This window comes from Cyclopterus lumpus, chromosome 23 (assembly GCF_009769545.1).
Source record: "Cyclopterus lumpus isolate fCycLum1 chromosome 23, fCycLum1.pri, whole genome shotgun sequence".
In the NCBI taxonomy this organism is placed as follows: Eukaryota; Metazoa; Chordata; class Actinopteri; order Perciformes; family Cyclopteridae; genus Cyclopterus; species Cyclopterus lumpus.
The window spans coordinates 12,322,665-12,337,496 of record NC_046988.1 but is presented as its reverse complement, the minus strand read 5'-3'; the positions used below and the strand labels follow the sequence as shown (position 1 = coordinate 12,337,496).

The 14,832-nt window shown below is 42.7% G+C and overlaps 1 protein-coding gene across 1 annotated transcript in view; it reads left to right on the top strand.

Moving 5' to 3' along the window:
- pawr (PRKC, apoptosis, WT1, regulator) overlaps positions 1-4,216 on the top strand; it is a 50,959-nt gene extending 46,743 nt beyond the window's left edge. The window contains 2 exon segments of the mRNA XM_034526750.1: positions 1,475-1,579; positions 3,435-4,216. Coding sequence (XP_034382641.1) covers positions 1,475-1,579; positions 3,435-3,521 — 192 coding nt within the window. The 3' untranslated portion in view covers positions 3,522-4,216.
- The last annotated feature ends 10,616 nt before the right edge of the window (positions 4,217-14,832 follow it).

The following is a 14,832-nucleotide window of genomic DNA, read 5'->3' as shown; positions in this document are numbered from 1 at the left end:
GTGTGTGTGTGTGTGTGTGTGTGTGTGTGTGTGTGTGTGTGTGTGTGTGTGTGTGTGTGTGTGTGAAACAATATCTGTATTTAACTGTAGTTGTTGCAACTGGCCGGTAACCAAGTAACGTATGAAAGAAACACAAAAGCCCAAGTTAAAAAAAAAGGAACTATTGATGTATTGTTCACCGACAATCTGTTATGTTGATTATGACAGAAGAATATGTTGAAATCGGAAAAATTATATATTTGATTCAAACTGTCATGCCACAAATGTTTTAACGCCTTATAAAACTTCATGCTTTTGGAAGTAAAAGGTTTAATGGAAGCTTAACGTGCCAACAGATTAATACGCAGGCCTGAATATTGTCAAATCTTGGATACAGCTTGCAGTTGTAGCGTTGGCACAGTAGTATGGTTACTTTTATTGTCTCCCTTAGGATACAATTATCTTTGATTTAGGGATAAATCCCATTCAATAAAACAACCAAACAGTAAAGTTGTTTCTACTTTCTGTTGTTCCTCCAGGCTTTCTCTGGCCAGATGGGATACACAGTTTAATCCATACAGGATATTTCATAACGCCACAGTCAAGCGTTGAAGAGGTCATCCGAATCAAATGGCCAAACCACCTCTACTGGGTCTTCTTGATGCGAAGGAGCAGCAATTACACTCTTTTAAAGCAGTTGTATAGATCAAACTTGAGAATTTAGACTTTTAATTTAACTTCAGAGCTGTGTCTGCCAATAATGTGTTACTTTCAGATACTGACACCATTGAGTGTGGCCATTTGGAAAATATATTCACAAGATATTCTCTTGCCTTTAGGCGTGCACAATCGACACTTTCGAACCACGAAAAAAACCCCAGCTTTCATCTGCAATCATATCTTTTCAATGATCACCCGAAGCTCGTGGGTGATGGTTAGAACCATAGACTGTATGTAAGGGGGAGATGGCCGTCGTGACGTCACTCATTGGTTTTTATACTGAAGTCTTAAGGCCTTGAAGTTTGGCATTTTGGTCGTCAACCATCTTGGATTTTGACTGTCGCCATCGATTTCTTTGCAACCAGTGAACATATGTTACCATAGTTGGTCTGCGGAGGAGTGATTACATATTAGAGAGGCTGTCTACGACTCTGGTAGGCCCGCCCTAAAGCATGGCCATCGTCTATTTGACTCTTCATGAACTTCATGCTGTATTGAAGAAGACTTGAAACTAGCGTTTGAGACCATACAATGATGTTTTCAATGTTTACTTGGGGAATAAAACAATTAAGAAGTAGAGTGATTTTCCCATAGACTTGTATACAATAAGTCAGTCACCCCGATAGAAGATACAATGCAAATGTAAGAAACTTCCGCATTGGCTTTACTTTTCAGAACGGGAGGTTGCTGCTGGGTGAGAACAAAGATCATCAGATAAATTGTGAGCTTTGCCTTCATGTGGCTAATGTGTGTGTGTGTGTGTGTGTGTTTTCAGGAGCTGGCCAGAGAGCGTCAAGAGAACGACCGGTTGCTGAAATCCAACGAGGACAAAGACGACCTCATCGGGAAGCTGAGGGAGGAAATTGACTTGCTGAACAGAGTGAGTCCAGCCTACGTGATTTTCTACTCTGATGTCTGATATTTTGAGCGTTCCTTTGTGTTTTCATGTGTGGGTGGCTTGTGTGGGTTGTAAATCATCATGGTTTTTTTAAAACTATTTTCTTGCAGCCCATTAGGATTTTACTTATTTATGGATGCATCCACAGATGACAAATATTGTATTCAGAAGTGTTGCATGTGAGATTTTCATTTAAAAAAAAAAAAAAACTCCCCAGTGGTTCGATGACATTTAAACCTCAAAGCTGGTGTTGCATGTGACAATAATGTCTTATTGATTTATCCATTATTGATCTTCTCTCGGGCGACGGGTAACAGTGGAGTTCACTTATTGTGTCATTTCCCATTCAGTAGGGTGGAGCCACAAGCCAAACTAAAAGATCACCACATTACAACATCGCCACCTTCAACCAATCAGCGTGGATTTGTCAATCTGCCTCTGATGTAAAAACATAGATTACGATCAGACAAATTAATGTTGTAAACACATGTTGTATTGAGGCATCACATGTTACGCAATTGCTGCCTGCGCAGAGAGGGTCTGAACTGCGGGCCTTGCAGGACAGCGTTGCAGTGATTGGCTCAGAGCAGCCGTCAATCACAGCTGTCTATCAGATTTTGACTACAGAAGAGAGGAGGTCCATTCTTGGACGACCAGACGTTAGCAGGGACCGTCGGGCGATACTCATGTAAGCTGAAGTCTCTTTATATTCAGCCGCCGGAGTGAAACCTCCCCGAACCCTTTGAACCCTCTGAACCCTCATCGCCCTCCCAGCCCAGACTGTCAATAATTCCTCCTCGACTCGCAGTTTTTTGCCGTGTTTCTGGGTCACAGATTAATCAAATTAATCTAGTTTTTTTTTGCTGTCTCTGAAGTGTTACATAGCGGGAGGGGATAGACCTCAAAGACTTTCACGTCTCAAATGCTCAGAGGACAGAGATCTTAGCTCTGCCCTTGCGGAGCCAATCAAATGAAAACAAGCGATCAAGCTCTACACGCATGCGTACATATTCAGCCACTAGCGGAACGAATGTTGCTTAGTTATTATCCTGATCCTCAAATCGTCACGATGCATACCACGCAACCCATCTGCAACCACTGAGGGGACAATCCTCAAAAGGATTGCGTGGCTTACATCTGGTGCTCGGCAGCGAAAACTGTATGTGCATGTTTAAGCCGTAATGTCATGAGCGCAATTCGGACCAAGAGACGGTGCAGATCGTGGTTGCAAGCGATGTGCGGTTCACGGTGCCGTCCATTCTTTTGTGAATTCTCCCCTCGGAGTGCAATATTGCAGGAGGCTTCAGGCCGATAGCAACAGGAAGCTGGTCATAAGAGAAGGCCCCTTATTGTCACGACGGTCGTCGTGGCGATAGCCATCAGAAATGTCCCCGAGAGAGGCTCCCGCAAGGCCTGATGGGAAAGCAGCAGATAACAGCTGAACCAGTCTGCCGTCACTGCGCAGAGGAAGACTGAACCCTCGATGACTAGAAGTTTATTTAGGAGAGAAAGAAAAGCTTGAGATCAGCCGCTGAACTTTTGATCTCCCTCTTAATATACGCTTTGAAGAGAGAACCCCTGTCCGAGAGCTCACGGCCCTGTAAGCACATGCAGCTTTATTATTCATTTGAAGCGGTGTTTCTGGCCACCTGATGAATGTAAGTCCACTCTCTTTCAGGAAAATGTCTGGCAAGCGACGCTTTAACTCTCCGTCTTTCAGACACTCCAACCTGACTGGGTACTCAAAGGCATCGCAGCAGTCTTAATGCGTCCAGACGGTTCTAACCCCGGAGCGGTTCTGTTCTGCCCTCTTTTTTTTTTTTGTTTCTCGCCCCAGGACCTGGACGACATCGAAGATGAGAACGAGCAACTCAAACAGGAGAACAAGACCCTGCTGAAGGTGGTGGGTCAGCTGACGAGGTAGAACAACGTGACGCTTCTGCCGACATCCTGCCCCGGGTCACGTCCAGCATCTCGGCCTTTAATCTGTTTGATCGTGTCTCTTTCCGTGTTAGAGGTAAAAACCGTAAACTAGTCGTTCAGAGCCTCTCTGCCTTTAATACATTCCACCGAGGAGGATTTATTCCATTTGTTGGGGAAAGCTGAGCGAACTAGGCACCCGACAGTCTCTCGGGGGACTGTCCGTCGTCGTACATATTTAATGTAAATTTATTGTATATAGGCCATTTAGATTTTTGGGTGGGATTTTTGATAAGGTTTTAAAAAGCAAAAAAAAGTGAAATGAATGTATGTGCTGCACAAAATGAATTTAAAAAAACTTGTTTAGAGGTTTAAAAAAACACCCAGGTAAAATCTATAAAGCGATCTCCAGTGTTTGAAGTGTGTCCGAGTGCAGTTTCATCGGAGAACTTGAAGCTTCTGTCGACAAACTCTTGGACCAGATCCAACGTGAACATGCAACAGCACCATCAGCCAAAGTGGGCCGAAGTGCCTTGCAAAACATGCAAGGCACTCTTCTTGATAAGAAGTAGTGAGAGCCTGGTGCTTTGTTGATGATTATTAGTGCCAGATTTACTTCCCTCAAATTTAAAAGAGACTTTATATGAATTATATGCTTTGTGCATTTCAATGTTAACATCTGAGTATTATACTTGTCTTAGGGTGAAACAATTGCATATATATATATATATATATATATATATATATATATATATATATATATATATATATATATATATATATATATATTGGATGTGGATTATTTTGTATCCCTGTAATTCGTTTACAAGTTAATGTCTTTGCAATATTTGATAGATGTTCAGCTGCTCTGTTTATGGCATCTAGGATGTGTGGAGTGAGCTACAGTGCATTTTATTTTCTATATGATGACCAAATGAACTTGAGGAACATACTGTTTTGAAATGCATCTCTTTGGTTTACTCGAGGGAGGAACAGGCTTGGCTGGTAGTGGCGTTCTAATTTCTGTATTTAGATCATTTTATTGCACACGAAATGCGGCAAAATCATCTGTAGGTGGTTGTCGGCCGATGGATAACTCTGCTGCCACATACATCCACACGTTCCGGGGGGAGGGGGGCAGATCATCCCCGTCGCAGGCAGACATCTCACACACACACACACACACACACACACACACACACCCATCTCTCTCTTTCCATGACATTATGCATGTACAGAAGATGAAGTCATTTAATAAAAGTTTGATTATCTCTCTACTCAGTCGACTCGCTTGTGTTCATTAAGACTAATTTGATGTGATGATACCGTGCCACTGAGTCGGTAATGCGATGTGACGGTGGCGGGGGGTTCAGTTCCTCCGCCTAGCTCCCAACACACACACACACACACACACACACACACACTCATGATGATTCAACATGCCAATCACCAACCTGACTGCATAAAAGTCTCCATCCTGGGACAAGAAACGCTACTGAAGCGCATTAAATCGCTCACCGTATCAGGACTAAATCTCCACATAATGGCCTCTTTCAGCTGCAGTTCTCTCCCCATAATCCCTATTAGCATTTTTATGAAAAGTTGTGGGTTCCGTCATTTGGAAACGTAGGGCAAAGACGATTCATACCTGCCTCTCGCTCGTCACCACGGGTTCATTTTTCTGGGGTTGTCACGGCATCGGATCAAATTGTGAATTATAGGTTTCACTGCGCGTGAACGTCGGTTGTCCTCAAACATCTTTGTTGATCTTGGTCTTTTATGTTTTGATGGTTTGCAATAAAATGCCATCACGTCGACGACCTTTCGAGATAAGTGGCGGTCCGTGTTGTTATCTTGTATAGTGTGTGTGTGTGTGTGTGGGGGGGGGCAGGGGAACACCAAGGTCATAGTTGTTTATGTTCTATTCAATTTGACTACTTTGAGGTCATTAAAAATAAATGAATTTGTAGCTTTGAAAGAGCATTTTATACCTTCAAGCTGGGAAATTAGTTAAATAGAAAATATAGACAGTTATAATTATTTTAATTTAATATAGGCTGTATTTTTTTTTTTTTTTAATTACCTAGACTTTATTTGCTCCATTGAAATCAGACAAACTTTAATTGCAGATAAATTTAATTAGATTAATCTAAATTGGACCTTTTTAAAAGAACACGGCACCCACAAAATGGCCTTTTTGTTTATCACCTACTCTCTCCGCGTTGCCTTGAATTCACATGCTTCCACGGTTGTTTTTTTTTAATTCTCCATTCGCTGTTTTCACAAGTTGTTTTTTTTGTAAGGAGGAAACGTAACATTGGGTGAAGTATTCCTAAAATCCTGCCTTTGGGCCCTGAATGTTGGATGTGTTTTCAGTGTCCGAGGACCACATCTGCTACGACCCTCCTGTCCAACACCACGTGGCAAAACAAACCTCCTGGCTGCAACAACATGCAAAATCATCTTATTTGACATTGAATCGTTTCCCCGACACATTTATATACCTTTTTTTTTTTTTTTTTTTATTAGACCAGGTTTACTCTCCATAGACACATAAAACAGTTTAAAGGTCAAAAGATGTTACTGCCAGATGTAACATACCTGAGAAGAAACAGCATATCAACATTTCAACACCATACTGACATTTCTTTTCTGCCAAATTGCCTTGAAATATTTGCTTATTTTACCTTCAGCCCAGTGCAAACGTATGCGCCTGTGTTCCTCCTAAACCTCTCCGTGCTGTAGGTTGAACAGCAGCTCCTTTCTCTCCCCCCCCATCAGCCCCATTTAAATTCATCTGTTGCTAAAACATCCATGGTTTGTTTGTGCGTACGCCTTTCTCCACAAAGTGCGTTAGATCCTGAGAGGCCGATAGCCGGGACAGAGATGAGAGGCAGGCCTTATCTTGTTCTTGAAGAAACCCAGCCATATTTCATTATCGTGCTCCTGGTTCTCCAGCCAAATCTCCTCAATCTCCCGGGTCCCTTGTGCAGGGAAGCACTCATCCGCACAGAGGATGGCAGGGGTCAGGATGCCAGAAAGAGTGAGAGCGGATGGGTGGAAAAAAGATACTTGACATATTTGTGCAATTTCCTCTGCCTACTCCTTCTGGTCCACTTTATAACAGCAGCTCATTTTCTCAACCACTAGCCTGAAAATGACTGGCTCATTATCTCAACAAAAAAACAAAAAAAACTCAGTGACATCTGAGGTGACATTTTAAAGCCCGGTATTCAAATTCAAGTGTCCTCGCTGATGGGAAATGACTGCGTTCAGAAACCGCTTTTCCCAACTTAATGTCACACTGTACTTCCAACAGAAGGCAAACACAATCCTCTCGCTGTCGGAGCAGAAAACCGCAAGAACAACAAGACTTCCGACTCTTCCCTCAACACCTGGACCGCATGTGGAGCTGCCCTTTGTCGAAGTGCCCCGCGAAAGTCAACGGGGTACTAAACCCAGCTCACGAACGGAGAGGACTCTACTAATGCCATTCCAAATGCGTGACATTTACCGAATGGCATAGTTTAGCTCGCCAGGAGGAAATATTGAAGACCATCGAGGAGTCGCCACACAAGATGCAGGGAGGGGGAGGGGCCTCGGAGGTGAGATTTCAACTGGATGATGCAACAGCTTGTCCAAAATGTGGTAACATACACCTTTTTAAAGTAGCAAAAAAATGATGCTAAATGATAATGCTATATTATTAGCTGGGAATTAATAGATTAAAAGGCTTCCTTCGATTTTTAAAACCCATTTAAAAGACTTTTTCGATTTCCTTTTGACAAGTGATTATTACTTTTATCCAGCAGCTATTACATTATCAGCTGCTGTAAAGCATATCCGAACACTTCACCATCTGGCCCATTTCATCACCGCGGCTGTCATGGAAATCACTCTCTCGGCAAAATGGCTTCTGTGTACCCCTCCAGCCCTCCTCATGACCCATTATCCTAAAGAAAAAAAAGAAAGAAAAAGAGATCTATTTGAGATTGCACTACGAATCCATATTCTGCTCTGTCCTTTGGCCTGTCGGCTGCTGTTTCCATCGGTCAGGCCGCGATAACTATAGGATCGCAGAAGCGCACTTTGATTTGGACTTCAATATTTATGAGGAATGCTCGGTTCCTATTAGTTTTGGTTTTAACACAAATTAATTGAGGAATTGTATTGAGGAGAATGCACCTTGAATGTTTTGACATCTTCATTTCATCATAAAATCACTGATGTCATGAAGGGGCCCGGTGGGTCATCGGGCCCTGGATGACAGTTCTGCATGTACATTTTCCTGTCATCATTTTCTTTACCACATATTTCCATTTACTATTTGTTCATATTAAAGAAGTTATTTGTCCAAAAGTAATACTTCTGATTATACTTCATAATCAAACATGCATTAGCACATAAACAAGTGCAATCAACGCTCATGCATGTGATTAAGAACTTAGTTAAAAGTTAAAAGTATCCGCTTTGTTATTGTTTTAAATAACCCTAGCATTAAGATTTTGTCAGAAATGTGCTTCAGTGGAGAGTTTTTGTGTCCTAGAATGGGCAGAATAATAAATAAATATTGATCTTGGTACTCTTGGAAGTGGGTGGATTCCTTCAGTGCCAGAGGTAATTTTCCACCATCGTCTCCAATGTCTCACCTCTGAAGGACGACAACGACGAAAATCTACATGCAGAAGCAACCACAGCAGCACAACAGACCTGTTCGACACACACACACACACACACATACACACACACACACACTTCTATACAGCAGAGGATGACAGACTTGAGTGGCTTGTTTCTCCTTTGGGAATTAAGTCGTCTGTTCCGAAGATCTCTTTTTCCCGGCCCCCTGGGGGTTGCCATGGCAACGGGATACGACATGTGTGTATGTGTGTGTGTGCGTGTATATCCCAATCAATCTTTAAAAAAGAACTGTGTGTCTGGTTGTCCAATCACATCCATCTAAAAATATCTTTGTGAGGACACCCCCCCCCCCCCCTCTTCCATTTCAAACACACACACACACACACACACACAATTTATATAAAACCATCACACTGTGCACAGAATGTCAACGTATTGACTGGCAGAATGATGACTCAGACTCACTATACATGAGATGACAAAGTGCCGCTCTACATTTGCCACCCACAGACTCTTAATGGTTGCTGGAGACATTATCGATGCTTTATCTCATTTGTTCAAACTGCTCGATGATAAACAATCATTTGTGCCCCCCCCCACACCCCACACACACACACACACACACACACACAACACACACACACACACACACACACACACACACACACACACACACACACACACACACACACACACACACACAGCCATGCCCCACTTTCTGCTCTCCTCCAGTGGGTGGCAGTGTTCCCAGCCTGGAGCCCGTCAGTGTGATACCAAGAGGTAGCCCGTCATGGTGGAAACACCCTCATAGTATTATAAGTAAGTATAGAGGTTTCAATGGGTATCCAACTCCAAATCCTCCTGATGCAACGTGTTATTTCATATTCCAGCTGTGCTTTCTTAAGTGGAGCTTCCTCTTAATGGGAGTGGAAGCACTTCCTCTATACAATCATGAATTACTGTTACACAACGCCCTTTGATCCTGCATGTCCTATTATCAGAATCTCATTTATGACCAATCTTGTTTATGCTAGATTTGTCACTGGCACAAGCTGAAATATGTTGTTCGTCCAGTTCGGTTGTTGCTATTTCCACAGTTTTTTTGTTATCAGTTTCCATTCGCTAATCCGTTTTCATAAGCCCAAACCTCCAGAGAAGGGGGCATGTGAATCTGAAGCGTTGTTGATGACTCACAAAGTCCATGCCAAGCAGAATAGGAGGCGGCTCCGGGGAGCATCAACAGCCCTCTGAAGGTCACTCTACGGCGCTGTTACCATGACAGCGCCGGGGCCTCCCCTCCAAGAAGTAGTTGCCGCTTGGTTTTGTGTTGTTGCGCGTTGCATGTACGCACTGGCAAACGTGAGCATCCCCTGCATCCCACCTCCTCCTCCTCCTCCTCGTCATCATCAGCAATGCCAAGTCAGCAGGGGAGAGGCACAGGTGCGTGTTCAGACCCGAGCAGAGTCTCATTATGATCTCTCTCTTCCCCCCCCCCCTCCCCCAGGGGAACACAAACACACACAAGCAGGCTGCCCGAGAGTCCAAAATAATCTTTTTCTCGGTGTGTAGAAGCCAAAAGTGGCCGGAGTTTCACCTCTCTCTGCCATCCTGGAATGTGTGTGAAACGAAGTGTGAAAAGACACTAATCATCCATCTGTCACCTACACTTGCTCTAAAAAAAAATAATAAAAAATGTCTGTCAACCACTAAAACGTAGCCGTCTCCTTCCTCTTCGTCCTTGAATTCATCCGTCGGCCACCACCAACCCGCAGCGATACGTCTGTAATCCATGCATTTAGCTCACAGGTGGGTTACCAGCTGAGAAGGAGAAGTGCGGGTTCATCCATATATGCATGACCATTTCCATGGCAGCTCACGGGGGAGCTGCCTCCATAGGAAATCCTAACACGGTAATTATCTCGCTTCCATTGGAAGGTGCGCTCTCCTGGAGGGTTTTGAAAAACCTTCCCTCAGGACCTGTTGTTCAGAGATAAGTTACTAAATTAATATTTGTGGTTTTTGGACGTCTTGGGCCATTTAGCTGCATGGGTTCTTTTTATTACATACTGCTTAGCATTTTCTAAAGTCATTGTCTTATGTACATTTTCTATGAGACTTCGACCTCGCCCGAGGTAGACGATCCATCCGACTGACGGGTTTGTTGTGTGTGGTCACATACACATGGGAAATCACTTTTTTGGGAACATTTCTGTTTTTGAAAAATCACGTTTGGTGCTCCGGGGCGTACACAATTAGATTATCACCAGCAGTTAATAACTGAAAAGGTTCTTGCACACCAGAAAGTCTTATGAACTAATGCTCTGGATCAAAATCTCTGACCGTGAGAGGAAAAAAGTATCATGCACACTTTTAACATTTAACATTTAGCCAGATAGACCACCGGACTACAAGAGCTCAAGGTCTCTGGGTTGAATCTCTTCAGGAAGTGAATGAGAACATTAGATTAATGGTTAAAAAAAATGTCTAAACGTGGCCCCGATGATCAAACTCAGAAGGCAAACAATACAAAAACACGCTGATGCTTTAAAAAAGGAAAATGTGAATTTTGTTTCCTGTTTTCTTAATACCACCTGCTTGCACCTGCTTATGGATTATTCTTTTCACATGAAGCTGGACTCCACAACGTTCAGCCTGTATTGACCATGTGTTGTCCACATGAACTGTAGTTTGTTTTAGTTGTAACAACTCTTTTTATTGCAGAACAATGTTGCCTTGTGCCACTTTAAAACCAACTGTCTAAAAGCCTTTTTTTATTTTTATTAAACTAAACACTTGCCAGCTGCGGCTGGATAAAACATTAAACAAGTGTGGATCTGGGACTCTCTACGTGTGTGTGCTTGAGTCCAGTACTTTGCTGTGATCCTCTTTCATATATATATATATATATATATATACACACACACACACACACACACAGCAGAGGAAATCAGTATTTGATTCCTTGTCGATTTTGCCCACTGACAAAAAAATAATCGGTCTATAATTTTAATGGTATTTGAACAGTGAGAGACAGAATATAAATAAAAAAATCCAGAAAAACACATCATATAAAAGTTATGAATTGTACTTGTTGGAGCACAGCGGTCAGATGTTTCTTGTAGTTGGTCACCAGGTCCTCAGGAGGGATTGTGATCCACTCCTCTCCACATCCTCAAGGTTTCGAGGCTGTCGCTTGGCAACGTGAAGCTTCAGCGCCGTCCACAGATGTTCCATGGGGATTCAGGTCCGGAGACTGGCTCGGCCACTCCATGACCTTAATGTGCTTCTTCTCGAGCCACTCCTGTGTTGCCTTGGCCGTATGTTTTGGGTCATTGTCGTAATGGAAGACTCATCCACGACCCATTTTCAGTGATATTCTGTATCTCACTAGTCAAATAAACCTACCATTAACATTAACATTATAGACCGTTCATTTCTTTGTCAGTGGGCAAACTTACAAAATCGGCAAGGGATCAAATACTTATTTCCTCCACTGAATATACTTGTACTCACCGGAGCATTCCACACACACACTCAGACACGTCACATTGAGAGAGCCACCCTAGAGGATCATGGGCAGGTGACACGTGGCTGAAAAGGTCATTCTCCATGTGACGCTACCCATGGTGCCATGCTGGGCAGGAATCATCCACTGGGTGCACAATGGTTCTGTATAGATCCAGGAAAAAGCTCTACCTGGCTGGTATGGAGTGGCCTTCAGGAAGACATGTGAAATATTGACCTTTCCCACAAAGAACAGGAAAGACAGTCGGCTTCTATAGTCTGTCTTATTGTATGACAGCCTGCACATTAAGATTGTTTTTCTCAGATACCGGGGGTCACCTTGAAAGGATCGAGATGTACTCCGGGTGATCTGAAAATCCGCCTGTCACATCACATGTTCAAATTTCCGCCAGTGCACAAGAGACCACTGTAATTTTGGCATCCATCGCTATGAAAAAGGTCATCTCGATTGTATGGCATATGGAACGAGAGAGACAGAGAGGGCCTTGCAAGGAGGTGACTGGAACAGCACATTTTCCAGTCTAGTTTGCATAATGGCTGGCTGCAAGGGGGATGTTGTGGGAAACGTGGTGAAACAGCAGCGTTGATGGTTTTTTGAAAACTCCTCTCCAAAGCCATTAGTGATTAGCTAAAGAGTGTAGATGGACTTGTAATAACGCTCTCTCGCATGTTCTCTCTCTTTATCTCTCACCTCACCCAGATGAAAGACAGCGAGAGCCTCACAGGGCTTTTGTTGTGGACATTATTTTACCCTGGAGGGTTCTGTATGGCCACTCCACCACCTGCAATTGCACCTGTCTGCTTTGATCACGGATTAATGTTAAAAAATAGGAACTTGAATAATGTAAAGGCTGAAATAGAGTGATGCCATATAGCTAGTTTGGGCTCTTGTCATGTTGCCAGATTAGTATGACAAGTAGCCCAATCAGAGCCTTAAATGTTTTTTTTATTTTGGATGTCAAATGTCTTTGGTGTTCTTTTTTATAACATTACATTAAATGTAAATCAATCTTCACTAGTGGAGGCAGTTCTAAGGTTTTATAATCCTTTCATCACTGACCAAAAAATTAATTTGGTTACAAAAAGTAGTTTGCAATAAACTTTAATGTAATTAAAAAGTAACTAAGTAAGTGAATTACAATTCTAATGCACCGTTCCTGCTGAGGCGACCGTGACGAGCTGGCTTCTTTCCTCCGCCATGTTTGTTTTTCGGTTGATTGATCAAACGCCGTTGGTTACGTGGCATTTAACAAGCAAGTTTGTCAAGTCTGAACGCGTTGCTTTTCTACAGGAAGTAACCGTGTTTGAGCCTCTCTCCTTAAACGGTTAGCTTCACCGCTCCACTCGTTAGCTAACGTTAAGCTAGCTGGCTAACAAGCTAACTAGCTGAGCTAACTGTCAATGAACTCCCCTTAAAGCCACGCCGTCCTGCTTTTACCAATTCTTGCCAACTGATTAATTAAGTGAGTCACCCGCTACACAACACCAAGTTAAGAATATTATCATCAAATGAATGAGTATAAAAGTTTTTGCTGAAGTCTCATTTTGGTGGATTTTCTTTTGGCTTTCTGTAAACTTTGATTAGGCATTTCCTGTAAAACTGGACATGCCCCCCCTCCCCCCTCATGCTGTATACAATATATAGTTTAATTCACATAATCCGCCTATCATTCAGACTTAATGCAGGTTTAATTAAGAGAAATGTGTTGTCAAGTCACGGCTTTATGTATAATTGATGTAGCTACTGTTGAAGCTACTGTTTACACTGCTGCTACTCTCAAACCTCAAGCATACATGCATTGAACTGATGGTCATCTCCTCCTCAATCCACATGACATTTTATCGGAAACATCTGTTCCAAGCATACATTTCTTAGTGCACGTCAAAGTGTCTCAATCTCATTCTTTTCTTCTGCATTTGTGAAACTGTTTACACCAATTTTACTGGTCATATAACATTTTACAAGTCCTATCTCTAGCTCAGAATCCACCTGTCGGCTCGATCCCCTTTGGGAGTTTATGTTTATTATCACACCTTCACATCTGTGCTGTACTTGATTCTCGCTTGTTGGAAGTGATGAGTTCAAAGCCTTGACGCTTACTATAACCTTAATGCATTAAATAATCATCTCCCTCATGAATTGGTGAGCTGTGAGTGTGTAGTTTGAATTGCTGCAGTTATTAATGTAGGACCACGGAGTGATCTTCTGTGCTTTCGCTTTCCTTTCCTCAATTGTTATTCCCTCCGAAGTAAATCTCGCCAACCACTTCTCATCGGAATCACTGCTCTTCGAATAAATGCATTTAAAATATTGGCATCAGGAGTTTTGGTATGCACTTATGTGGGAGGCAGTCTGCTCCAGCTGCTATTTCTTTAGCCAATGAGACAAACAAATGGTAAACATTTGGTATTATTGATGCGTATCTGCGCATACTCAAAACACATTTACTGTATCTAATTAAAACGTCTGTAATTGAGAGTCATAATGGGATATTTGCTGCTAATTCGGAGATTTGATTTGCAACAGGAGCAATTGACTCACTATTCTAGCTCCCAGTGAACCGCCTTAGGAGCACTGAATATATTATGTTATTGTTATTGGAAATGTAGAACAGCTAATACTAAATGGCATTTTTACCAAAACTACAAAACCCACATACATTAGCATTCGTAAAAAAACGTTCAAATGCGCTTAGTACACAGAGTGGCATTTTATTTCTGGGCTGTTTTATGTCGCTAATTGACTTTTTCAGGCAGTTCTCTAAATGTACTCTGCATGTAACGTCCGTTCTTTGCTGCTGGTGCTGCCTGCATCAGTCACTGTATCACGAGGAAAGTGATAACAGTTTTACGGAGGCTGCAAATTCAGCATGGGCACTTCCATTACTTTTAAATCGTGTTAAGCAGCCAGGGGATTGCAGTGCATGCTGGGAGACGTCTGTATAGGATCCAAGGACTTCACAGAAGTGAAATCTGTAGGATAAGCTCCGCTTGGAGTGGAGGAGACTCATCTATAATGGCATTGCGCAACGTCACCTGGCTGCAGGCGCAGGGATAGCGAGAGCAGCCGGTCACGTGGCCTGTCACGGTGGGTCCTCATCTGCTTTTCAAATGATAAGCCTCTCTGGCCACGTGTGAATGGAAGCTAT